The following is a 26,622-nucleotide window of genomic DNA, read 5'->3' as shown; positions in this document are numbered from 1 at the left end:
TGCTTATTGTTGTGCTAAGGTTATCAAGTGGAATGGAATGCTAGTAGGTTCCCCTATACTTATCTTAAAAGTATTAGGATAATAGTGTCTTTAGAGTACTTACAGACACTCGTTATTGAATTAGAAAAAAGATATTTTATTCAATTATTATCATTTAGTAAAAATAATGGAAAATCAAAACACATCATCAAACATCAAGGGCCAATCGTTATAATAAGCAGCTCATGCCTATTGCAAAAACCAGAGTTATACCACCAAGTTACCAAAAGATATCTCAACATTGAATAATTCAATGTGTTTCCCGGGTCAACGGAAGCGGAGGGGTGGGATTTTAACGAAGGGAGAGAAGGAAAAGGGAGCATTCTAATTAGATATATGTTTGGTTCAAAGAGGAAGTCGGGAAGAAAGAGATTTTTAATTAGGGAAAAGCTAACATGTGTACCGGAGTTCGGGTTTGCTCCATTTAGGCATTTAGGGTCTATAATTGTAGTTAGACATTTAGGGTTTGGTATGCTCCATTTTGTTTAATAAAAATACATAATAAGAACAAATAAATCAGGTTCCATTCTTCTCTCATATCACAACAACCTTTTATTGATTTTTAATTAAAAATCTCAACCGTTATATATTTTTTTGCCACATGTCTTGCATCCAAACCATAAATGGAGTAAATAGAGGTTAGCCTAAATGGAGCATACCCGAACTCGTATTAAAGAACCTAAAGTGGAAATTATGTTTTGGAAATGTGTTAAATTATTTCTCAAAAAAGTAAAAATTACTCCCTCCAGCTTACAATAATTGTTTCTTTAGCATATTTTTTCTCTTTCTCAAAATAATTGTTACTTTAAAATATCAATACAACATTTATTATTTATTTTCACTATTATACCCTTATTTATTGAATTTCATTCAACTTAATTAATCCACTAACTACAATTAATAAAGATATTATAGTAAATGATACTAATTTTACCATTGAAATCAACACAATTAATCATTTCCTTAATAATCGTGTACAAACCTTAAACGACTAATATTGTGAGACAGAGGGAGTAATGTTTTGCATTAAATATTTACCATTTTATGTCTTCGTGAGCTTAGCTGTTGGAAGGGACAATGCATAATATATGCAAGGTTTGGAAGTTACTCTTATAATTTATGGAATCCTTAACATGTGTACATTAACATGACCTTTTTTTTTGTTTTTTTTGAAGAATTAGCATGACCTTATTAAAAACATGTTTGGTTCACAAAGGGAGGGTAGAGATTTTAAAATTAATTTACCTTTTTGCCATTAAATTTTAGTAAGAATAATTTTAAGTTTCAACATTAATTTAAGGATAGTTTTCTCAATGTAATAATGACATTAATTGCACACCTTCCCTCCCGTCCAAAAAAAATTCAATTTGTGGGGAAGCAATAAACGAGTCTAGGAGGTGTTTTCCTCCCCTCCCCTTCCTTCCCTTCTTCCCCATTACCTAAAAATTGAACCTAACTTGTCAAATTAAAAATATTCCATGCTCTCCCCACCCCACCAAAAAACTCGGACCAAACGGACCCTAAATTCATATCAATATCAAATATTAAACATGATCTTCGTCAAATTGAATGCATTATGTATATAGGCGCTCTATGATTTTTCTATTTAGTAAAATATCCTCGTTAAATGCTCGTGATGATAGTTCAGTTTGAGGAGATATTTGGTATATATGAGTTGAGATTCGGACATGAATTTGTCACTAATTCACCTTAAGAGATGAATTTTTTTTTGACATACTATTTGACTAAAAAACGAAAAAATTTCCTCTTAGTCTTACATGTCAGATTCTCCACGGCAAAACGAATCACACTGAGTTTCAAATTTCGGCTAAAAGATATATCTATTTTTTTTTTGATAAAAATAAACGATATTCATTCATTCAAATTGATAGAGTACATTGATACAATACAAATCCAAATTCGCTAAAAACAAAAAGGATGAAAATGTGAACAAACTCACAACATCCATGTTAATAGCATAAAACGATAAAGTACCTATGCCTACAAATATGACTATATTCATGTCTCCGGAATACTCATGTCTCTGGATCTGCAACGTTGATGACGCCAAAGTAATTGTCATTGATCGGATCTGCACTTGCTCAAAGCTAATCTTTCAACCTGAATCAAATAAACACCGCATTAAGACGGGAAATAAAAAACACACCGCACGAGACGAGAAATCAAAAGAAACAGAGTCGTTCAAAGACGACGAAATCACAAAAACAAACGAAAGAAAACATAAAATATGTGAAATCACTTATTCAATTAGGATAGAAGGAAAAACAATTCGGAGGGGTGATTTTTGGGTTAAAATTGACCCTAAATTACCCCTCTGAAAAGAAGAAAAAAAAGGTGACGACTAGAATTTGAGAAAGAGAAAAGAGAGAGGAAGAAAAGGGGAGAGAGAGAGGCTAAAAGGTATATCAATATTGAGGGTTCACATCTCAAATATGATTAACTCTCATGGAGTGAATTTATGAGAAGCAAAACAAAAGTCTCCATGATTTTTTAATTATTTAGAGATTTTGGCTCAAGAGTTTCCACTGAAATTAGTTCCAACACCTTGTCTAGCACAAATGCTTCTATGGACACTCCAAGCAAGGAAATTTGCAGCAAAAGTCTCACCAAGGCATTGAACATAGAATATATATATATATATATATATATATATATATATATATATATATATATATATACACACACTAAATAGAGTAATCAATATTTTCAAATTTTTAGTTTTTAGGTGATATTGAAACTACCTAAATTTAGTTTTGAGAAATTGTACTTAGAAAAATCTCTTTATTTTGAAATTTCAAAGTTCTTCAAATTTATAATTCAAATAATAGAACTGACATGGAAGAATTTGAATTACCCCCTAAAATTACATTACTTGAAAGATTCTCTCATCCAATCTCACTCTAGAAAATTACAGAGGGAAGAAAATATTGGCGTAAATATTATATAATATTAGCGAAAAGATGGATATTCACAAACCCGTCTTTCCGCTCTTTTTATTACCGCTAACATTTAAAAATTATGAACGATTTTTTTTATGAAATTTTAATTTTGATTGAAAGTAAAAATATAAATGTTTTTTGCTTTCAAATTATAACTAATCAAACTAACTATGATTGTAACCAAAAAAAAAATCAAACTAACTATGATTATCTATTTCAATGAAACCAACAATATAACAAAAAATATAATCTAAATTCTTATTTTTTTAACGACACCAACAACAATCTTTATTATAAAAAAAAGTTGTTGTTTAAGAGTATAAATTAAGATAATGAAAAAGTAAGTATAGTTTACACTCATCTAGTTTGCTACACTTTTCAAATGATAAAGAAAAACTTGGACAATTGTGTTTGTTACACTTCTATTTTAATATTTAAATTTATTCTTATATATTTGTTACATGTGTTATTTGTATTGAAAATTGAAGACATTTTTGGAAAGAGGAAAAGTCAGCTCAAAAGAGCTGAAAGAGATTATTTTCTTTATATATATATAGATTTTGATGGATCCTCTAAAGTGAGCAACTTATGTTAAAGTATAAAATAAATGATATTATCGACAATGAATTGCTTAAAGTGGCAAGAGATTTAGACTCTTTAAGCAAATGATTAAGGTTGAATTTCCGACTCTTGCGTTTAAAGAAAATTCGGTTGAAAGGAGAAATCCACCTTATATGTCCCACAAGTTTTTCAATGAAGATTATCCATTGCTAAACGTGGTGGAAACTTAAGAACCTATGTTAGAGCGTAAAGTAAGCAGAATCTTCATATTTTCTTGCCAAGATGTGAAGCAGATAGAATCAGGAAACAACTGAAACATGAAACCTTGACATTATTTTCTTGTCTTTTTTACCTTTTTGTTTCTTTAATCATTGACAAATGAACATATCATATATTTATGCCATCTTAGGCTTCTGATTTACAAAGGCAAATTAGATATCCACCTAGTGAACATGGGAAAACATAGCTCAGGAGTGTACTCAGGAGCTATATGTCCTGAACCCTGCAAAATTAATTACATGAAAATTGATATAAGGAAATTACACAATTTCATCAAAGACACTTAAATGTTTTCACCAAATTGAGTGTTTTTTCTTAATAGAACAAAATATCACTTGTTATTAATAATCTCTTACCTTCACAGTTGCATATGTCATTTGGTTCGAGTAAGTCCTTGTGTATCTGCATGAAAGGAAATTACTGATTCCGATTAGGATATATGTTAAGATCCTACACACCTTCAGAAACTTGGTTATGAAGCAATATTTAAAAAATTGGACCGGAGATCGAACCGGTTAAACTTCAATGTTATGGGTCAATATGTTCAATTGGTTTAACCATGATTGGATTGAAGCACAAATAAATAAATGAAAAATTAAAAGTATTAAGAAAGTGAAAAAAAAAATGCAAACAAATAAAAATTGATGAATGAACCATACGGTTACACTGGTTCGATTGTGGTTCAGTCCAGTTCAATGGGACTATGATAAAACTGGAATCAAGCCAGCTGGCGAATATGCTGACTTTCGGTTCAACTGGTTGAACCGGCCTGTTCAATCTAATTTTTAAAACATTGATATGAAGGTTGATGCTTACCCTCCCACTTGGCCATTTACAAACCATGACCTCCAATCATCTACAATGGAGTAGTTTAGATCCCTTATCCATGCTTGAGTAGAGATGAAAGGAACAACTACATCATGATCCCCACTGCAAAAAACACATCAATTGCCATAAAAAATCAACAAGTCTTAAGGGCATCCAGAAAGCTACAACAAAAACGAATTTGACTGCTCGAACGTGGACAATTTACTTTAGAGGGTAAAACAAGTAATCTCAATAGCGATATTACCAACACATGCATAATAAATCATGAATGTGTTCATAGTTATCAAATCGAGAATCAATTTGTGAATCGAAAAATCTACTTTAAAATCATGAATCGAATCTTATTATAAATTGTAATATATACATTAACAATACAAATATGACATTTTCAAGTAAAAACAAGCGACATAGAAAAATTATAACCGAATATATTATCTACTAATCTAAATAATTCAAGATTTAAGTCAAATCAAATGACAAAAGAAAAGTGCTTAGTTAGTTAGTTATATAAAGTTGACAAAAAAAAAGTGGTTAGCTACACAAAAGTCAGTTAGTGATTCATAAGAACGATTCAGAATTCATCGTTGTGAATCGAGATTCATCTTAATGTATCGGGACTCAAGATGAGATTCATATTTAAAATAGATATAAACTAGAGGTTTGTATTGGCTGGACTTAATTTTGTATCGAATCGAGATACAACTCACATGTATCGCAAGAAAACCACTACCTACTCGTATGATATTGATGCTCATGATTGAAATATGATTTTATTATCTAAGAAAACCACTACCTATATGCTAACAACACCGGTTTTAAAAGAAATAAACACTACATTAGAAAGAGAAAATCTTCACCTGTATATCAAAGAGCGGTATCCTTTTTTGCTTAGATTTGCATGAAACTCAACGCTACTAAAAATCTCACGCTCAAAATCAGTACGGTAACATCGTTCCCATTTTCCTATGGTACCCTGCATGGATTAAAGCTATGTACATTTGATATTGATATCCAATAGTTTATGCGACTTTTTTGATGCATTCAACTCAAATTTAAAGTATCTGTAATAGGTTTATAATATCAAACCTCTCGAATATGCAGTGCCTTGCGAACACTCTCATCGCTAAACCATTTAGTGGCGAGGTAAAAACCATAATTCTACAACAATAATGAAAATGAATAACATCAAATTTGAAACATTATGGACAAAAATTGTGTCAGAATCTAGATAAGCTATGAAAAAAATTACTCGGCATCTTAATTCGGGGACTGTGAGACGAGAATTAAGAGACGCATTCAGCTCCTGAGTCAAAGATCTCCTCCACATATGCAAATCATCTTCACAAAAGCTACCCACAATGTTGAACAAATTAATTCCTGAGAGACACTGAAGATATGAAAAAACACAAGGGTTTATCATTATCATAACTAGAATGCAAACAAGCATTTCTGCTTTTTCCCGTTTCTCATTTCTCTTCCGTCTTATGTAGCTATGTCTATGAAATTTATAATTTGTATAGAAGACAAACGAAGGTTGCTAAGTTTTATGCGTTTTTTAGAAAATTCTAATTATTTGTTTTTTTTAGTCAAGCTATTTGATTGTATAAAAATGAACAAATTGTAGATTAAATAGTTTAGATGAAGGATAAAATTGAAAGAGAAAATGTTACACAAAAACTTAGTATCCTCTTTAAAATAAGCGTGGTTTACTTGCCTCATGAAAGTACTCGAGATCTCCTAAACACAACTCATTTCTGGAATCTACATCAATATACTCTCCTTTACAACTTCTCTGCAGTGACTGAATAGATATAGTAGTAGATCATTAAGCATAATAGCATCATTCATTAAATTCAAGTAGAAACACATCATCATTGTAATCAACAAGAAAATACAATCCATGTTGTTTGATTAAACAGAAATAATCTATACCTATTAATAAAGGCAATTCTTTTTTGGTTTGGTGTAGCCTATTTTACATTCCAATTTAAACATTATTTCCTATTCACATCACTTCAAAATTAAATTGGTGAAATGGAAAGAGATTGCTTCAAGGGAAATCAAAATAATTGAAGAATAGTGAAGATCAAAGTGAGTGGAAAGCATCATTGCAAACATAGGTATCTAAATTTATATCATACATGAGATCATTATTTGATTAGATCATTATCTATCTGTAGCATATATAAACCCAAAGCATTGTTTTGATGTAACCTATTTTACTTCCCATTTTACCGTAAACTAAAATGCCATTGTTGCTATTAATAAATCAAACCCACTTAGAATTGAGCAGTTTTATGCGGTTCCACAATTTTTCCTAAGAGAGACAAACAATTGAAGGAGAATAGAGGTTAGAAGTTTTTATAATTTGTTTGAATTTTTTTCCATTAATTAAACTCTGCAGAATTTTGAGTGTATGTTTCACTCTCAATTTCAATCTATTTTAATTAACATTTTCATTCTAATGTTGCAATACGCTCATTTACCGGTTGCACAATCTTACTTGATGGCGGATTGTACAAGAACAACCAAAAGGATGCAATTACTTAAGAACTAAGACTACCGTGGACACATATATAGTAGAACTGGCTTCATAGATGTTGTATTTTATAGTGTTTTTTTTTCCTTATATGCATTTGAATTCCTCGGGAACGAATTACATTACCATCACGAATGTGTTTTTTTTTGTTAATCCTCTAGGTGCAGCAGTTAGCGTATGTATCTTCAAGTTATGCTTTGATGAGTTCTTATGTTAATTTTATTTTTTAATAATGATGGTGTTCTTTTTTATCCATAGGGGCTCTCTACCTCTTGCAAGAGTTGATTGATGGTCCTCATATGCTTCCTAACATTTTGTGTTGTTTTAGAGTATGTTCTATATCCTGATTTTGTATCTTTGCATAAAATATGTATGTGATTTGTAGAAAAAATAGAGAACAATGAATATCTAAAGCATTCAAATGTCTATACTTTGGAGACAGACAACGGTGGCGAAGAAGAAGAAATCCATATCAAATTGGAAATGAAAAAAAAAATTATCAGAGAAAATATAATATTAGGAGGATTGAGGTATATACATGAATCAAAGTGAGGGTCATTGTCTTGATTATATCTTCTGGTACATATTTACAAAAAATATTTTCTTTATTAGTCTTTCATTTCCTTCATCAACATTTAATGGATGAGGGATGTCCAATATATGTTTGTTAGATGATATTTATCTGAATTGTTGTCATTCTATTAGTATTATATTTTTCAAAGAAAAAAAACTCTGAAAAAACAAGAGACGACGAAGATGGAAGAGGAATTCAACATGCATGCCGCCACCGAAGAATGTAATAAAGCATGCCACACTTGACACTCCGCCGCCAGGGTACCTTACACCTATGACGAGTCTACGCTATAAAACGTCGAAAGGAAAGCTGCACACAACCCATCACATCCATCAGTAAGCCAACATGAAAAGAGATTCATTCCATCCTTTTAATTTAATATATTTCTCTTTCTTTTGTGGACATTGAGAGTGTGGTGTCAATTGAGATGATGAACACATCTTACACTTTGATGGTGAACTCTATATTTAACAATTTTGATTCATGTATTGAAGAATGCTAGGTTTTTTGAATCAAAGAGGGAAGTAGTAGTATAAGCAAGCTTGAAAAAGAGGGCACAAGAAAGATCAAAGTACCAAGAGATGGTGCAAACAATATAGAAACAAAGCCACATAGTGGGATGAAAAGACCAAGTAGTACGAGGATGAATATACATGCTCAAGTATTATGACACACAATTTGGAACAGTCCATAAATTATGGTTACCATTTTTGTTTGTTTAAGTCACTCGAGAAATTTGTGGCCTTGATGGTTTTTTTTTGGTGTTGTTGTAATATATAAAGGATTGTAATATTATATAAAAGGTTTTTGTTTGTTGTAATATATTAAATTATGAACCCAAACAAAATATAAGGAATTGTAATATATTATTTTATTTGTAGGTTTATGAAAAATATATAAATTACATGCAAACTTAAAACAAAAACAATATTTTCACCACCATTGTCCTCCTCCGTCATCGCCCTCACCACCGTACTCTCTATCCTCAACCACCATCGTCCTCATCGCCATCGATCTGTTCGATCTTCTCTCCCTCACACTGTGGCCGACGACATCCTCTTCTCCCTCACACCACCAGCGATTCGTTCAGATCAGAACAATCACGCCGGTGACAACCTTCTTAGCAACATCGCCTCCTTAATCTTTTGTGCAGATCGGCAAATAACGACACCAGTGAGACGACTGATGACCGGATCTGAGAGGAAGGAAGACCACCGGAGTGAGAAACGAGAAGGTGAAAGTTGTGGTGTTGTTGTTGCAGTTGGAGCATGAATGACAGGAAGAAGAAAAAAAAAACGGGTTTTGTACAGAGGGAGGGTGGTGCAAGGAAGAGAAGAAAAGGAATTAAAATAAATAAATTTATTAAGCAACAATAGAATACACATATGGTGTCGTATATGTGTCTAGTTTTTTGTGTCTATTTATCATATCTGAAAAAATTAAGTGTTGTTGACTCACTGAAAGATACAGTAGACATGCATGATCTAACGATCCTCTTTTAATAAAAAAGATCAAACGATTTAAATTAAAAAAATTAATAGGATCTATGGTGGATCACTCTTAAGATTGGTCCACAAATAGACATTCGAGATTAAACTTAACAGTACATTTATTTGACTAACAAAGCAAACTAGAGGGACAAAAATATAAGTTTTATTAATTATGGAACCAAAATGTAAACTGAAAATTAATTAGGGGAAAAAATGACCTATTAAGCCTTGCAAATATCTACATGGTGACATATGATTCGATGCATTTACACAGACAAAATGTGCAAACTAAATTGGTAATAATATTACCGCATACAGTTCATCAGAGATGAGTCCCATTCCATGAGCATATTGAATTCGATAATTATCTTCTCTATATGATGTTAAGGGGTTCCCTAGCAGATATCCCTGAAAATGTCAAGACTTGTTTAGGCTTCATAATGCATATAACAAGATATATGGTATTTCAGAAATCCTTCTTTGGAAACCTGGAGATTTATCAATGGTTGGAGTCCTTTTTCATTTCCTGTTAATCAAATAAATTGAAAAATATCAATATGTTTTCTTCTTCTTAACCGTCCAGTTCTTAGGGAATGAGGACCCTGGTAACCCGGACAGTCCCTTTAATATGCTAAACGTTTTGCTGCGCTTATTGTCAAAAGGGAATGCGAATATCAATTTATTAGAGTGAGGATGACAAATTAAGAAAATTTATCGCCTCCTGATCATTATAATTATAATGAAATTTACCATTACTTTTTGACTAATCCATCTTAAAAATTGTGCTTTTAACGATTTCTAACCATTTGAAATTTCTTGAAGAATGGCTGGGACAGGAATGCCAGCGTATGAATCAGCTACAATGTAGAATTCATTTGAAAGAAATTCAGGATGATCAATCAGCCACTATACAAATACAGATAACTTTCTCAGTTGATTAGAAAATGATCAAATTATCATTCCTTTTCAGTCTGCACGGAAGTATTGAACAAAGAGAAATAGAAAAGCGCGACAAGAAATATCACAACAGTAACATGATCCGTTTTTCTTAAATGACGATCATAGTCGGCCTCCAACATGACTTAAGTTAAGTTTGAAGTTGTAAAAGAAACTCTATCAAGCAAGGCAGTGCCCGTCTGCACCTTAGTTAGCATTAGGAACATACCTTCCTAAGAAATTGATGAGTATGGTAAACTAGTTTCCAGTCGCTCCGGTGATCCGTGACATTTTTTGCATATGAGAAACCAGTTCCAAGTGGCAGATCTACAAAAATAATGCTGCATATCTGCCCAAAATATCATTAAAATTATTATTACAAGTAAATCACCTTCCAATAATGAAATCATGGAAATCAACACATAAAGAATGAATATTTAGACTTGTAGAGCTATCACAACAAGAACTAAGTACATATTATAACCACTCCACATGACATGACTAATATAAATCATAGTTCTCACCAGTACAAATTTTGGATTAACTTAAGTAAATGAAATTAATGTCAAATTATTGAGGTATTATAAACACCTTTGTCCATGATTGTGGTCTCAAGACCAAACTAGGCACGCTCCCGTCATACTCCTTGATTTCAAATGCAAATGGACCTATTAACATTCGATTGATGACAAGATTACTCTCTGAATGTTGTTGAGTTAATCGATTTCAGGAGAATTAATTCTACTGGTCATGAATTCACAAAATATATTGCATAATCACTTTAAAATTACCTATTTCATAAGCAAGTCCAGAAAAAGAAGAACAGCCAGGACCACCAGATAACCAAAGCATAAGAGGATCTTTCTGAGGATTATTTTCTGACTTAACAAAATAATAGAACACTTGCATGTCGTCATCTGTTTCCCCTAACCCCAAGTACCTATCGAAAATATACACAGCCATTTATTTTGTTATTTGAACATCTAAAAATTACGGATGTATTTGACGCCATATAAAAACATATCATATTATAATTATTGATTTAACTCAATGAAAAAGAAATCACTAACAAATAAAAATGTATACACCGGACAACTCGTAAAATAGAAAAAGGAATGATTAGGATTGCCCTCACCCCGTTTCAAGTTCAAAAGGGAGCGGCCCTTGAAAACCAGGAAGGTGTTCAACTCTTGAGCCAGAAGCTTCAAGAGGAGTTAACATATGCAAACTAAAAAGTGCAAAAGTAAGTACAAACTGACAACAATAGTATAGTGAACTATGAGGAGGAACCATTATCTCAAGCTTCAGTTGTTTTTCTCTGAATTTTTGTTGTTGTTGAATTGTTGAGAAGAACTATGTTTTTGGTGTTTATGAGTTGTTGACAAGAACTTTGGTTCCATTCCATACTAAAATATTAAACGTGTGCAATAATTAAGTTGTAGTGGAAGATATGATATAAGCACCGGATTAATTTAAGGTATAAATCCATTTTTAGATTGTGTGACGTCTGGTCTCACCTTTTCTTTTTAGTTATTGTCTCTTTATATTTTATCTTTATTTTTTTTATTTTTTATTTTTTATTTTTTTTTATGTAGCTTTTGTTTAAGATTTTAGAAAGAAAAAAAAAATTGTTAAGAATTAATCCATAACTGCCTTATAATAAGTTTGTGAGAGTCAGCTTAAAATCAGGAATCTGGAGAAACGTGCCACGATAGAGAAGCAACGTGCCACGATTGTTGAAACAAGACCCCGAAGCAAGTCATTGGAAAATTCGTGCCACGGTGGAATTGTAACGTGGCACGATGGCATCGTAACGCGCCGCGATGTAATCGTAACGTGGCACGATGGTACGCTGAAGGAAATAACAAAAACGTATTTTTAGTGAAGATTTTGTTCCATATTTTAAGGGTTACTTTCCACTATAAATATAAGCCTTGTAATGATAAAGTGTGTAGAAAAACTAGGGTTTATAGAGAATTTCTCTTGGCAACAACACTAAGGTTGTGATTGTTTTGATTCACCTTGAACAAAACACTATTAGGATTGAGTCTCTTGGTCACGGGAAGAGGCTGGGACTTGGGTAGAATTAGGTTTGAAGACTGATTCTTGTAACTCAATATCTCTTTGTAAAGAAACTCATATCATTATAGTGGAACAGAGAGCTGCTCTCTCCCCCAGACTAGGTCATCATTAGACCGAATTCTTGTGTTCTCCTTCTTTCTTTTATCTCTTGCTGTTTAATTTTGTTTGAATTATATGCTACCCGCTTGATTTGATAACTTGGTATTAATTTGCTCCACGCATCAAGTTTTATTGGTGTGGTTTTCACAACGAATTCACAACAAAGTTGGTTAGAGTTTGTTACAAATACTTGTTAGTTAGTTAGATAGCTTGCAGTAAATTATAAATGCATCAAATTGCGCCAATTATTCTACTCATTAATTTTAACATCCTCTCCTTATTAAAAATCATGCTGATTGTTATCTATCATTATCTTGCATTGAATTTTGTAACACAGTAAGCAGAATCTTCATTTTTTTTCTAACCAAGATGTGAAGAAGATGGAATCAGGAAACAACTTAAACATGAAACCTTGACATTATTTTCTTGTTCTTTTTACATTTCTGTTTGTTTAATCATTGACAAATGAACATCTCATATATTTATGCCATCTTAGGCTTATGATTTACAAAGGCAAATTAGATATCCACCTAGAGAACATGGGAAAACATAGCTCAGGAGTGTACTCAGGAGCTATATGTCCTGAACCCTGCAAAATTTAATTACATGAAAATTGATGTAAGGAAATTGCACAATCTCATCAGAGACACTTAAATGTTTTCACGAAATTAAGTGTTTTTACTTAAAAGAACAAAAGAGTACTTGTGATTTAATTAATAATTTCTTACCTTCACAGTTGCATATGTCATTCGGTTCGAGTAAGTCCTTGTGTATCTGCATGAAAGGAAATTACTGATTAATATTAGGATACATGTTAAGATCCTACGCACCTTCGAAAACTTGGTTATGAAGCAATATTTAAAAAATTGGACCGAAGATCAAACCGGTTAAACTTCAATGTTATGATTAAATAGGTTCTACCATGAATGGATCGGAGCACAAATAAATAAATGAAAAATTAAAAGTATTAAGAAAGCGAAAAAAATGCAAACAAATAAAAATTGATGAACGAACCACAGTTACACTGGTTCAACCTAGTTCGATTGTGGTTCAGTCCAGTTCAACGGGACTATGATAAAACTGGAATCAAGCCAACTGGCGAATATGCTGACTTTCGGTTCAACTGGTTGAACCGACCAGTTCAATCTAATTTTTAAAACATTGATATGAAGGTTGATGCTTACCCTGCCACTTGGCCATTTACATACCATGACCTCCAATCCTCTATAATGGAGTAGTTTAGATCCCTTATCCATGCTTGAGTAGACCGGAAAGGAACAATTAAATCAAGATCCCCACTGCAAAAAACACATCAATTGCCATAAAAAATCAATTAGCCTTAAGTGCATCCAGAAAGCTATAACAAAAACGAATTTGATTGCTCGAATGCGGACAATTTACTTTAGAGGGTAAAACAAGTAATCTCAAGAGCGATGTTACCAGCACATGCGTAATATATCAAATTGAGACTCAATTTGTGAATCGAAAAAACCTACTTTAAAATCATGAATCGAATCTTATTATAAATTGTAATATACATTAACATTACAAATATGACATTTTCAAGTAAAAAAAGCGACGTCGAATAGTTATAACCCAATATATCATCTACTAACCTCAAAATAATTCAAGATTTAAGTCAAATCAAATGACAAAAGAAAGGAGCTTAGTTATATAAAGTTGACAAAAAAGAAGTGGTTAGCTACACAAAGATCAGGTAGTGATTCATAAGAACGATTTGGAATTCATCGTAGTGAATCGAGATTCATATTTAAAATTGATATAAACTAGAGGTTTGTATTGGCCGGACTTAATTTTGTATCGAATCTAGATATAATTCACATGTATTGTATGATATTGATGTTCATGAGTGTATTGAAATATGAGTTTATTATCTAAGAAAAACACTACCTATATGCTAACAACACCGGTTTTAAAAGAAATAAACTCTACATTAGAAAGAGAAAATCTTCACCTGTATATCAAAGAGCGGTATCCTTTTTTGCTTAGATTTGCATGAAACTCAACGGTACTAAAGATCTCACGCTTAAAATCAGTAGTGTAACATCGTTCCCATGTTCCTATGGTACCCTGCATGGATCAAAGCTATGTAAATTTGATATTGATATCCAATAGTTTATGCGACTTCTTTGATGCATTTAACTCAAATTTAAAGTATTTGTAATGTAACATAGAAAATCACTCGATTTAACGAGTCTATAGTTTTTATATCAAACCTCTCGAATATGCAGTGCCTTGCGAACACTCTCATCGCTAATCCATTTAGTGGCGAGGTAAAAACCGTAATCCTACAACAATAATGAAAATGAATAACATGAAATTTGATACATTATGGACAAAAATTGTGTCCGAAAATAGATAAGCTATGAAAAAATTACTCGGCAGCTTAATTCGGGGACTGTGAGACGAGAACTAAGAGACGCATTCAGCTCCTGAGTCAAAGATCTTCTCCACATACGCAAATCATCTTTACAAATGCTAGCCAAAATGTTGAACTTGTTAATTCCTGAGAGACACTGAAGATAAGAAAAAACCGAAGGGTTTATCATTATCATAACTAGAATGCAAACTAGCATTTCTGCCTTTTCCCGTCTCTCATTTCTGAAAAGTTCCCTTTCTTAACTCTGAGGTCCAAGGGGTAAATGCTGAAATTTATAATTTGTATAGAAGACAACGAAGGTTGTGTATAAAAGAACGAATTGTAGATTAAATGGATTAAATGAAGGATAAAATTGAAAGAGAAAATGTTACACCAAAACTTAGCATCCTCTTTATAATAGGTATACATAAAATTGGAATGGTTTACTTGCCTCATGAAAGTACTGGAGATCTCTTAAACACAACTCATTTCCGGAATCTACATCAATATACTCTCCTTTACAATTTCTCTGCAGTGACTGAAAAGATATAATGATAGACCATTAAGCATAATAACATCACTCTTTAAATTCAAGTTCAAACACATCATTATTGTAATCAACTGGAGATTACTATGTATTTACAAAGTAAAACTTTCTTATACATCTATCTAATCAAATACACCACCTTATGATATTAGTTTCCTAAAATATCATTGCAAATATCTACATGGTGACATATGATTCGATGCATTTACACCGACAAAATGTACAAACTAAATTGGTAATAATATCACCGCATAAAGTTCATCAGAGATGAGTCCCATTCCATGAGCATACTGGATTTGATAGTTATCTTCTTTGTATGTTGTCCAGGGGTTCCCTAGCAGATATCCCTGAAAATGTTAAGACTTGTTTAGGCTTCATAATGCATATAACAAGATCTATGGTATTTCAGAAATTCCTATTTAGATTAATTTTTCGTCGGTAGTAGAAGCAACAAATAGAGATTATGATTGGAAACCTGGAGATTTATCAATGGTTGGTGACCTTCTTCATTTCCTGTTAATCAAACAAATGGAAAAATTATCAGTCCGTTTTTTCTTCTTCTTAACCGTCCGGTTCTTAGGGGGTGCGGACCCTGGTAATCCGGACAGTTCCTTTAATATGCTAAAAGTTTTGCTTTGCTTATTGTCAAAAGGGAATACGAATAATCAATTTACAAGAGCGAGGATGACAAATCAAAATGATTAAGAAAATTTCTGGCCTCATGATCATTATAATTATAAATAAATTTACCATTACTTTAATGATTAATCAATCTTAAAAATTGTGCTTTTTACGATTTCTAACCATTTGAAATTTCTTGAAGAATGGCAGGGACAGGAATGCCAGAGTATGAATCAGCTCCAATGTAGAATTCATTTGGAAGAAATTCAGGGTGATCAATCAGCCACTAGACAAATACAGATAATTGTTTCAGTCATAGTTAGGAGATGATTCTCCTAAAGTAAATATCGAACAAAGAAATAGAAAAGCGCAAAACGAAATATGACAACAGTTAAATTAAGATCATAGTCGGCCTCCAACATGACTTAAATTAAGTTTGAAGTTGTGAAAGAAACTCTATGAAGCACGGAAGTTCCCGTCTGCACCCTAGTTAGCATTACGAACATACCTTCCTAAGAAATTGATGAGTATTGTGAACTAGTTTCCAGTCGCTCCGGTAATCCTTGACATTTTTTGCATATGAGAAACCAGTTCCAAGTGGCAAATCTACAAAAATAATGTTGCATAGCTGACAAAAATATCATTAAAATTACTTCCAGTAAAACATCTTCCAATAATGAAATCATGAAAGTAAATCATAGTTCTTATTAGTACAAATTTTAGATTAACTTAAGTAAATGAAATCAATGCTGAATTATTGAGTTGTTACCAACACCTTTGTCCATGACTGTGGCCTTGAGACCAAACTAGGCAAGCTCCCGTTGTACTCCTTGATTTCGAATGCAAATGGACCTATTAACATTCAATTGATGACAAAATTACTCTCTGAATGTTGTTGAGTGGATCAATTTCAGGAGAATTAATTCTACTGGTCATGAATCAAATCACAAAGAAAAGTGGTTGACCATACAAGTTGACAAAATAAAGTGGTTGACCACACTAAGTTTAGGTAATGATACATTTGAATGAATCGAGATTATCGTAGTCTTTTGAGATTCAACATAATAAACTAGAATTCAATGTGAGATTCTTGTCCAAAATAGATACAAACTAGGGTTTACGGAAAGGGTCTACAAGTGTTTGGATACTTATTAATTAGTATCAGCGCCTGGTTGCTATTGGCCGGAAAAGGCCATGTAAAGAGTTCTAGAATACAGTCACAAGAATGTCAGCTCCTAGGGGAAGTTCTATGATAGGAAGATGGGTAGGAGGCTTAAAACTGGCGCAGTTTGTAGCCTAAGTACATAGATAGCAAAGTTATCAGTAGAAAAAAAATGTGAATCCTATGGGTAGGAGACTTAAAACTGGCGCAAACTGCCCCCGCCTGGACGTAAATGAGGGATGCCTCCCGCACAGTCCCACTTATGGAACCGTTAACAACAAGGTTGTCAAAATAGGAATTTTACTTCAGGTCGAAAGGGAAGAGCAAAATCAAAAATCATAAAATCGCAATCAAAATCGAAGGATTTTACTCAACTGCTTTTCAAGAATCGAGATATAAGAAATCGTAAAATATCAATCAAAATCTATGGATCTTACCAAAACAAAAATAATGTTAAATATATGTTATAATTTGTATATAGTGATAAATGACTCAGTTTAAAGTCGATAAGATACTTATATAAAATCGCAATCAAAATCGAATGATTTTACTCAACTACTTTTGAATAATCGATATAAGAAATCGTAAAATATCAATCAAAATCGATGGATTTTACCAAAACAAAAATAATGTTAAACATGTGTTATAATTTGTATATAGTGATAAATGACTCAGTTTAAAGTCGACAAGATACTTATACATAAATGACTAAAAAAATGGACAAAATCCTTGACGTGGTTTTACTAGGATTTTGCTTATTTTGGGATTCTGCTATGGATTTGAGTCGTTGAAGGTGAATAAAGTTGCAAAATCATGGATTTTAGGATTTAAGTCGGGATTTTGACAACAACGGTTAACAGTACTCAGGAAAAAATTACAATCAAAATGCAAGAGAGAGAGAGAGAGAGAATAAGCTTTGCATCATCAATAAACTGTCAAACAAAATTCACAAAAAATATTGAATAATCACTTTAAAATTACCTATTTGATAGGCAAGGGCAGAAAAAGAAGAACAACCAGGACCACCAGATATCCAAAGCATAAGAGGGTCTTTCTTAGGATTATTTTCTGATTTGACAAAATAATAGAACACTTGCATGTCATCATTTGCTTCTCCTAACCCCACGTACCTATCAAAATATATATGAACATACAAATACATTACTTGCTACACTGTACCCCCATTAACAGGAGGTGAAAATGAAATAAAATATGGAATGATTAAAATTGCTGACCCTGTTTCAAGTTCAAATGGAAGAGGTCCTTGAAAACCAGGAAGATGTTCAACCTTTGAGCGAGAAGCTTCAAGAGGAGTTAACATCTGCAAACTAAAAAGTCCAAGAGCAAGTAGAATCTGACAAGAATAGTGAAGTGAATTACGAGATGGAGGAGCCATCATGTTCATCTTTGCAAGCTTCACTTAACTTTTCTGACTCTTAAAATGTTCTTGTTGATGAGTAGTTGTTGAGAAGAACCTTGATTGAGTTGAAACTTGACAATAACTAAAATAGGTTCTATAAAATATAAAATGTGGAATGATTGAGTTGAAACTTGAACATGTAGTTTTTTGGTTAAGCAGCGTGCTCACTAGAGCTCATACATTTTAAATGTGGAGAAGTGAGGAGTCTGGAGTTCGAACCCCAACTCCTATATTTAATATGCAATATCCTTATCAACTGATCTAAATGGGATTTGAATGTGTAGTTGCTTAGTGTTGTAGTAAGCAAGATCTAATATTACAATGAGAAGGAGAAAGCACCTTTTAATTTTAATAATTTTTTTTTTGGTCAGGAATTTTAATAATTTTTATTAAATTAAAAAATAGTGAGTTGTTGAGAAGTTGGAGTGATAATCTCAAGCTTAAATTAAAAAATAGTGAGTTGTTGAGAAGAACGTGGCATTGTTTAATGTTGTAGGGGAAGATATGATATAAGCACCGATTAGATTAATTTAAGGTATAAATCCATTTTTAAATTGTGTGATGTTTGGTCTCACCTTTTCTTTTTAGTTATTTTATCTTTTTTATGTAGCTTTTCATTAAGATTTTAAGAAAAAAAAAGTAAAAAATTGTAAAGAATTAATCCATAACTGCCTTATTAACAAGTTGGTTAGAGTTTCTTGCAAATACTTGTTAGTTAGTTAGATAGCTTGTGCTACAAGCAAGTGTGATATATATACCTATAAAAGGCTATGTAATGTGTACATTCACAACTTAATGAGATTCATATTACAAGCAAACTCTCTCCATTCTCTTCTCTTTCTAACTTCAACAGTTTTGTTTGTTATTCTTCATCTTGCTTAAAACAACTTATTGAGAAAAGCACTTATGCTGCGTTTTAAGATCATAGTTTGATTTAACAATTGGTATCAGAGCTTGGTTAAATCTAAGGGAAACACGAGTGAAGTTTGAGGGAAATCATTATGGGAAACTCTGAGTGAGGTGTGAGTCTTGATTTCTTGATAAGCAAGATGAATAACAATGGTTATGGATTAAACATTCTAGATCTTGATGGCAAGAACTAAGAACGCTGAAGTGCTTTGATGAAATCTCTGTTTGGAGTACAAGATGCGAGTGATCTGGTGCATAATGGCAATGAGGATTTGGGGGAAAATCCAACTGAAGCACGAAGATTCAAATCATAAATGCATCAAATTGCGCCAACTATTCTACTAATTAATATTAACATCCTCTCCTTATTAAAAATAATGCTGATTTTTTTTTTTAAGGAAAAATCATGCTGATTGTTATCTATCATTATCTTGCACTGAATTTTGTAACATAGTAAGCAGAATATTCATTTTTTCCAGCCAAGATGTGATGAACATGAATCAGAAAACAACTGAAACATGCAACCTTGACATTATTTTCTTGTCCTTTTTACATTTCTGTTCGTTTAATCATTTGCAAATGAACATCTCATATATTTATTCCATCTTGAGATTCTGATTTACAAAGGCAAATTAGATATCCACCTAGTGAACATGGGAAAACATTGCTCAGGAGTGTACTCAGGAGCTGTATGTCCCGAACCCTGCAAAATTAATTACACGAAAATCGATCTAAAGATGTTGTACAATCTCATCAAAGACACTTGCATATTCTCACCAAATTGAGTGTGTTTTTATTAAATGAACAAAAGAGCACTTATGATTTAATTACTAATTTCTTACCTTCACAGTTGCAAATGTCATGCGATTTGCGTAAGTCCTTGTGTATCTGTATGAAAGGAAAATTACTGATTAAGACTAGGATAGATGTTAAGATCTGATGCAGCTTCAGAAACTTGGTTATGAAGCAAAAGTTAAAGAATTGGACATGTAGGTCGAATCGGTGTAGCCTCAATGTTATGGTTCAATAATTCAATTGGTTCAACCATGATTGGGTCGGATGAACCATCTGCTCGGTTACACTGGTTCAACTTGGTTCGGTTGTGATTCATTCCAGTTCAACAGGACTATGATTAATCTGGAATCAAGCCAATTGGCGAATTGGCAGGCTTTCGGTTCAACCAGTTGAACCGACGGACCAGTTCAATTTAATTTTCAAAACATTGATATGAAGTTTCATACTTACCCTCCCACTTGGCCATTTACAAACCATGGCCTCCAGTCATCTACAATGGAGTAGTTTAGATCCCTTATCCAAGCTTGAGTAGACATGAAAGGAACAACTGCATCATGATCCCCACTGCAAAAAACACATCAATTGCCATAAATAATCAGCTAGTCTTAAGGGCATCCAGAAAGCTACAACGAAAACGAATTTGACTACTTGAAAGTGGACAATTTACTCTAGAGGGTAAAACAAGTAACCTCAACTGCGATATGTATAATAAATCATGAATGTATTCATAGTTATCAAATCGAGAATCAAACAGTGAATCGACAAACCTACTTACGAATCATGAATCGAATCTTATTATACCTTTTAATATACATTACCAACATAGAAAAAAATATAACCCAATATATCATCTACTAACCATTTTTCAAAATAATTTCAACATTTAAGTCAGATCAAATGACAAAAGATCAGATAGTGATTCATAAGAAAGAATCGCAATTCATCATAGTGAATCGAGATTCATCTTAATATATCGGGAGTCAAGATGAAATTCATATTAAAAGTAGGTATAAACTAGAGGTTCATCTTGGCTGAATTTAATTATGTATCAAATCGAAATACGACTGACATGTATCATAAGATATTGATGCTCATGAATGTATTGAAATATTGTTTTTATTATTTACAGTTGAGATTACTTCTCATTCTAAAACAAATTGCGCACTTTAGAGAAATTAAATCTAAGAATAACACTACATATATGGTAACAACACCGGTTTAAAAGAAATAAACTCTACATTATAAAGAGAAAATATTCACCTGTATATCAAAGAGCGATATCCTTTTTTGCTTAGATTTGCATGAAACTCAACGCTACTAAAGATCTCACGCTCAAAATCAGTAGTGTAACATCGTTCCCATTTCCCTATGCTTCCCTGTATGGCTCAAAGATATGTACATCAATATGATATTGATATCCAATAGTTTATGAGATTTCTTTGATGCATTCAACTCAAACTCAAAAGTATTTGTAATTTAACATAGAAAATCACTCGATGTAATGAATTTATAGGTTTATTATATCAAACCTCTCGAATATGCAGTGCCTTGCGAACATTCTCATCGTTAGCCCATTTAGTAGCGAGGTAAAAACCATAAATCTACAACAATAATGAAAATGAGGAGCATCAGATTTGAAACATTTTATGAATAAACATTGTGTGCGAATCTTGACAAGTTATGTAAAAAATTACTTGGCAGCTTAATTCGGGCACTGTGAGATGAGAACTAGAAGATTTCTTCAACACTTCGGTCAATGATCTCCTCCAGAGATGCGAATCATCTTCACAATAGCTATCCAAAATGTTGAATGTATTAATTCCTGAAAGGCACTGAAGATACGAAATAATAGTGTTAAGAATCATGGAATCATAGGGAGAAAAGTCATAGATGTAAGCAAGATAGCAAGCATAAGAGTACTCATGAGGGAGATACTCAAAGTAACTCATTGTAGAAATGAATAGATTGATAAAAGATAATGAATGAGTACAATAGTGTTCCTATATATAGAGATTAGTTTGAGTAACTACCTCTAACTAACTTCTAACCAAGCTACTAACTCTAGTTTACTTATCAACTAACTATAGTTGATTACTAACTCTAGTCTAACTACCTTAACTAACTCCACATAACTTCCAACTATCTTAACAAATAGTTTAACAATACGAAAAACAAATTCAGTTATTTCCGCTGTGTTTATGATTAACTGGAATGCGAACAAGCATTTCCGCTTTTTCCTTGTATGTTGAAATGTTTTATGCGGTTTTTAGTAAATTCCAATTATTTGATTGTTTTTTACTTAAGTTATTTGATTGCATCAAAAAGACAGATTGTAGATTAAATAGTTTAAATGAAGGATTAATTTGAAAGAGAAAATGCTACACCAAAACGTAGTATCCTCTTTATAATAGGTATACATATAACTGGGAGGGTTTACTTGCCTCATCAAAGGACTGGAGATCTCTTAAACACAACTCATTTCTGGAATCTACATTAATGTACTCTCCTTTACAATTTCTCTGCAGTGACTGAAAAGATATAATGGTAGACGATTAAGCATAATAACATCATCCATTAAATTCAAGTACAAAAACATCATTGTAGAGTTCATTAGAGATATGATACATTAAGTTTAAAATATCTTCAAAAATATATACGTTGTGAGATATGATTCCATGCATTTACATCGACAATATAACAGATTAAATTGGTAATAATATTACCGCATAGAGTTCATCCGAGATGAGTCCCATTCCATGAGCATATGGGATTTGATAATTATCTTCTTTGTATGTTGTTATGGGGTTCCCTAGCAGATATCCCTGAAAATGTTGAGACTTGTTTAGGCTTCATAATTCATATAACAAGATATATGGTATTTCAGAAATCCATCTTTGCAAACCTGGAGATTTATCAATGGTAGGAGTCCTTTTTCATTTCCTGTTAATCAAAGAAATGGAAAAATATCAGTCTGTTTTCTTGTTCTTAACCGTCCGGTTCTTACGGGATGGGGACCCTGGTAATCCGGACAGTCCCTTTAATATGCTAAACCTTTTGCTTTGCTTATTATCAAAGGGGAATGCAAATAAACAATTTATTAGACTTTTTGGAATTCTAACCATTTGAAATTTCTTGAAGAATGGCTGGGACAGGAATTCCAGAGTATGAATCGCCTCCAATGTAGAATTCATTTGAAAGAAATTCAGGGTGATCAATCAGCCACTATACAAACACAAATTATTTGATTCAGTTGATAAGATAATAATCAAAATAGCATTTGTTTTGATTCATAGTGAGGAGACGATTCTCCTAAAGTAAATACTAAACAAAGAGAAATAGAAAAGTGTGACAAGAAATATGACAAGAATAACATGATCTGCTTTTCTTAAATGAAGATCATAGTTGGCCTCCATCATGACTGAAGTTAAGTTTGAAGTTATGAAATAAACTCTACCGAGCACGTCAGCACCTGTCTGGATCCTAGTTAGCATAATGAACATACCTTCCTAAGAAATTGATGAGCATGGTGAACTAATTTCCAGTCACTTCGATGAGCAGTGACATTTTTTGCATACGAGAAACCAGTTCCAAGTGGCAAATCTACAAAAATAATGCTGGATCGCTGACCAAAAGATCATTAACATTACTACCAGTAAATCACCTTTGAATAACAAAATCATGAAAAGAAACATATAAAAGGAATGAGTATTTTGATTTGTAGAGCTATTTCAACACAAATTATATATAGTAGTTCTGAACAGAAACTTTGAATTAACTTAAGTAAATAAAATCAGAGTTGGATAATTGAGGTGCTCTAAACACCTTTGTCCATGACTGGGGCCTTGATACCAAACTAGGCACGCTCCCGTTGTACTCCTTGATTTCGAACACAAATGGACCTATTAATATTCAATTGATGACAAAATTACTCTCTGAATGTTGTTGAGTGGATCAATTTCAGCACAATCAATTCGACTGGTAAGCTAAGCAAAAGCAAGAAAATAGAATCATAAGCGCAGCGTTTACAAAAAAAGGTTCTTAATTAAGTTACTTATCCAAACATGATCTTAATTAAGTGTTTAAAATGTGACCTGAATGGCCTGATAGTGATGCGGGTGGGCCAGTGGATCTTGGATAGACTTGATATTATCATAGAATTTGGGGCCTAACTCATTCTTACAAAACAGCTTGTAAAGTGAGGAATTCCTCCCATTTATAAACTTATTTTTATACCTTATCTCATTCAATAGGGAACTCATAACAGTAAAAGGGCAACCCAGTGCACTAAAGCTCCGTATACGCAGGGTCCGGGTAGGTGCCCCACCATTTTGGTGTATTGTACGAAGTCTTACCCTATTTTTTACACAAGAAGCTGTTTCAGGACTTGAACCTGTGACCTTTCAGTCACATGACGCGCCAAAGTTACCCACTACATGGAACTCTTAAGTCTTAACAGTATTCATACAAAATTACAATCAAAATGCTGGAGAGATAACTATGTGACTTGCAAAACAACAAGTGTGTGGTAGGCATATTTATATTCAGCTATGCATTATCAATAAACTGTCAAAACAAGATCCACAAAAAATATTAAACAATCATTTAAAAATTACCTATTTGATAGACAAGGCCAGAAAAAGAAGAACAACCAGGACCACCAGTTAACCAAAGCATAAGAGGGTCTTTCTGAGGATTATTTTCTGACTTGATAAAATAATAGAACACTTGCATGTCATCATTTGATTCTCCCAACCCCACATACCTATCAAATTTATGACACACAACTACATTACTTGGCACACTACACAGTACACAGCCATTTCTATTTCTTGTGTGCTTGTACACTCGTTAAAGAATTGAATTGGCATACACTAATGGTATAAAACAGTTTTACACATGAGAAATGATATTTGTACAACCAATTTGTGACAACTTTTGTACAATTTTCTCTCTCATACTCACGTGATGGTCTTATCTTCTCTCTTCCTTTTTCTCTCTCCATTGTTTTTGACCAATAAGAAGGGAGAAAAACAAGGTTGTCCCTAAAGTTGTCATGGAATAGATGTACAAATATAATTGCTCTTACACATATATCAATTAAATTCTACCACGCATATAAATGTGAAGATATTTTAAAAAGTTTAAAAGTACTCGTTCCGTTTCCTTTTAATTGTCACTTTTGCAGGAAAATTATGTTTCTAGTTAACTTAGCTGGCAGTTTCAAAGTTCAATACAATATTAAATATTGTTTTACCTATATTGCCCTTAATTATTTATTATAGAGAAAGAAATATAATTATGTTTCTAGTTAACTTAGCTGGCAGTTTCAAAGTTCAATACAATATTAAATATTGCTTTACCTGTATTGCCCTTAGTTATTTATTATAGAGAAAGAAATATATGAAATAAGTGGAGAAGGAGTGTGTTCGAGGTTCGAATCCCGGCCTCTATATAAATTATGTAATGTCTCTGCCAATTGAGCTAAGCTCATGGGACTAATAGTAAAATGTATTTGCTGTTGACAAGTCACAATTAAAAAACAACGGAGAGAATATAAAAAACATTAAAATAAAGTAATGATGAGATATGATCGATTGCATTGTAAAAAGAAATTACATGGATAGTTCACACCAATTAAATCCAAATTCAAGCCCCAATAGTTTATGTAGTTCACATGTCAAAGTTTCTAAATATGAATAGTAAAAAATTGTTATTTAGACATCTAAAAATCACATCGCATTAAAACATATCATATTATAACTATTGATTTGACTCACCCTGTTTCAAGTTGAAAAGGAAGAGGTCCTTGAAAACCAGGAAGGTGTTCAACCTTTGAGCCATAAGCTTCAAGAGGAGTTAACATATGCAAACTAAGAAGTACAAGAGAAAGTAGAATCTGACAAAAATAGTGAAGTGAATTATGAGAAGGAGGAACCATCATGTTCATCTTTGCAAGCTTCAATTAGTTTTGTTGATGTTGAGTTGTTGAGACTTGAGAAGAATAACTATGTGCCTGGTGTATTTGAGTTGTTTTAAAAAGAACTTTGGATCCATATACTAAAATATTAAACGTGCAATTATATCATATTGAACGTGTCATTGTTTAATGTTGTAGTGGACCCGTGTAAGATATGATAACATGAGAAGAAGGAAAAACACTGATTAATTTATATTGTGTGATGTTGGTCTCACTTTTTCGTTTTAGTTATTTTCTTTTTCATGTAGTTTTTTCTTTAAATTTTTAGAACCAAAAAAATTAAAAATAAAGTGTGCGTATGAAGTCTGGACACTTAAAAAAATGAGACGTTTTCATATCCAAATTCAATCATCACCTTTCCTTCATTATCCCGTTCTCCTCAAAAATAAATTTTGTTGGGATTATATAATTCGAAGTGTTAAGA

The 26,622-nt window shown here is 32.5% G+C and overlaps 3 protein-coding genes across 7 annotated transcripts; all 3 read right to left on the bottom strand.

Moving 5' to 3' along the window:
- Window positions 1–3,871: 3,871 nt before the first annotated feature.
- Window positions 3,872–11,636, bottom strand: LOC25491575 (serine carboxypeptidase-like 12). Of its 2 annotated transcripts, XM_013599541.3 has the most exons (14): window positions 11,342–11,636; window positions 10,998–11,146; window positions 10,798–10,874; window positions 10,436–10,555; window positions 10,074–10,176; window positions 9,759–9,796; window positions 9,580–9,678; window positions 6,382–6,468; window positions 5,917–6,054; window positions 5,754–5,825; window positions 5,525–5,640; window positions 4,656–4,769; window positions 4,196–4,241; window positions 3,872–4,062 (listed from the first exon to the last, which is right to left on the bottom strand). In XM_013599541.3, exons 1-14 carry the CDS (start codon window positions 11,497–11,499, stop codon window positions 3,979–3,981), a joined length of 1,401 nt encoding a protein of 466 aa, XP_013454995.1. In that variant the 5' UTR covers window positions 11,500–11,636; the 3' UTR covers window positions 3,872–3,978. The 2 variants fall into 2 exon arrangements, with proteins under 2 accessions (XP_013454995.1, XP_013454996.1); XM_013599542.3 differs by lacking the exons at window positions 9,759–9,796; window positions 10,074–10,176.
- Window positions 11,637–12,770: 1,134 nt separating this feature from the next.
- On the bottom strand, window positions 12,771–18,751 carry LOC11414606 (serine carboxypeptidase-like 12). 3 transcript variants are annotated; one of them, XM_003604885.4, is made up of 14 exons: window positions 18,333–18,751; window positions 18,079–18,227; window positions 16,711–16,787; window positions 16,444–16,563; window positions 16,119–16,221; window positions 15,790–15,827; window positions 15,563–15,661; window positions 15,219–15,305; window positions 14,787–14,924; window positions 14,625–14,696; window positions 14,363–14,478; window positions 13,572–13,685; window positions 13,116–13,161; window positions 12,771–12,976 (listed from the first exon to the last, which is right to left on the bottom strand). In XM_003604885.4, exons 1-14 carry the CDS (start codon window positions 18,500–18,502, stop codon window positions 12,893–12,895), a joined length of 1,413 nt encoding a protein of 470 aa, XP_003604933.2. In that variant the 5' UTR covers window positions 18,503–18,751; the 3' UTR covers window positions 12,771–12,892. The 3 variants fall into 3 exon arrangements, with proteins under 3 accessions (XP_003604933.2, XP_024638230.1, XP_024638228.1); XM_024782462.2 differs by lacking the exon at window positions 18,333–18,751 and having other exon boundaries at window positions 16,444–16,541; window positions 18,079–18,097; XM_024782460.1 differs by lacking the exons at window positions 18,079–18,227; window positions 18,333–18,751 and having other exon boundaries at window positions 16,709–16,787.
- Window positions 18,752–19,867: 1,116 nt separating this feature from the next.
- LOC11419263 (serine carboxypeptidase-like 11) lies at window positions 19,868–26,286 on the bottom strand. 2 transcript variants are annotated; one of them, XM_003604883.4, is made up of 14 exons: window positions 25,999–26,286; window positions 24,835–24,983; window positions 24,044–24,120; window positions 23,724–23,843; window positions 23,341–23,443; window positions 23,124–23,161; window positions 22,945–23,043; window positions 22,663–22,749; window positions 21,916–22,053; window positions 21,751–21,822; window positions 21,482–21,597; window positions 20,672–20,785; window positions 20,269–20,314; window positions 19,868–20,129 (listed from the first exon to the last, which is right to left on the bottom strand). In XM_003604883.4, exons 1-14 carry the CDS (start codon window positions 26,166–26,168, stop codon window positions 20,046–20,048), a joined length of 1,413 nt encoding a protein of 470 aa, XP_003604931.1. In that variant the 5' UTR covers window positions 26,169–26,286; the 3' UTR covers window positions 19,868–20,045. The 2 variants fall into 2 exon arrangements, with proteins under 2 accessions (XP_003604931.1, XP_024638231.1); XM_024782463.2 differs by lacking the exon at window positions 24,835–24,983 and having other exon boundaries at window positions 25,999–26,252.
- Window positions 26,287–26,622: the final 336 nt, after the last annotated feature.

Source organism: Medicago truncatula, chromosome 4 (assembly GCF_003473485.1).
Source record: "Medicago truncatula cultivar Jemalong A17 chromosome 4, MtrunA17r5.0-ANR, whole genome shotgun sequence".
NCBI classification, from domain to species: domain Eukaryota; kingdom Viridiplantae; phylum Streptophyta; class Magnoliopsida; order Fabales; family Fabaceae; genus Medicago; species Medicago truncatula.
The sequence above is the reverse complement of the archived record's forward strand: the minus strand, read 5'-3'. Positions and strand labels throughout refer to the sequence as shown.

Coding starts and splice junctions, on each gene's coding strand:
- LOC11414606 (XM_003604885.4), bottom strand. CDS start 18,502: ATGAACATGATGGCTCCTCCATCTCGTAATTCACTTCACTATTCTTGT. Junction 18,228..18,332: donor CCATTTGAACTTGAAACAGG/GTCAGCAATTTT, acceptor ATATTTTGATAG/GTACGTGGGGTTAGGAGAAG. Junction 15,828..16,118: donor TCTTCAAGAAATTTCAAATG/GTTAGAAATCGT, acceptor TTTGATTAACAG/GAAATGAAGAAGGTCACCAA.
- LOC11419263 (XM_003604883.4), bottom strand. CDS start 26,168: ATGAACATGATGGTTCCTCCTTCTCATAATTCACTTCACTATTTTTGT. Junction 20,786..21,481: donor TATCGCTCTTTGATATACAG/GTGAATATTTTC, acceptor TGTTTTTTGCAG/TGGGGATCATGATGCAGTTG. Junction 20,315..20,671: donor GTAAATGGCCAAGTGGGAGG/GTAAGTATGAAA, acceptor CCTTTCATACAG/ATACACAAGGACTTACGCAA.
- LOC25491575 (XM_013599541.3), bottom strand. CDS start 11,499: ATGGTTCCTCCTCATAGTTCACTATACTATTGTTGTCAGTTTGTACTT. Junction 10,177..10,435: donor CTCATCAATTTCTTAGGAAG/GTATGTTCCTAA, acceptor GTATTTGTATAG/TGGCTGATTGATCATCCTGA. Junction 5,826..5,916: donor TCCCCGAATTAAGATGCCGA/GTAATTTTTTTC, acceptor TTATTGTTGTAG/AATTATGGTTTTTACCTCGC.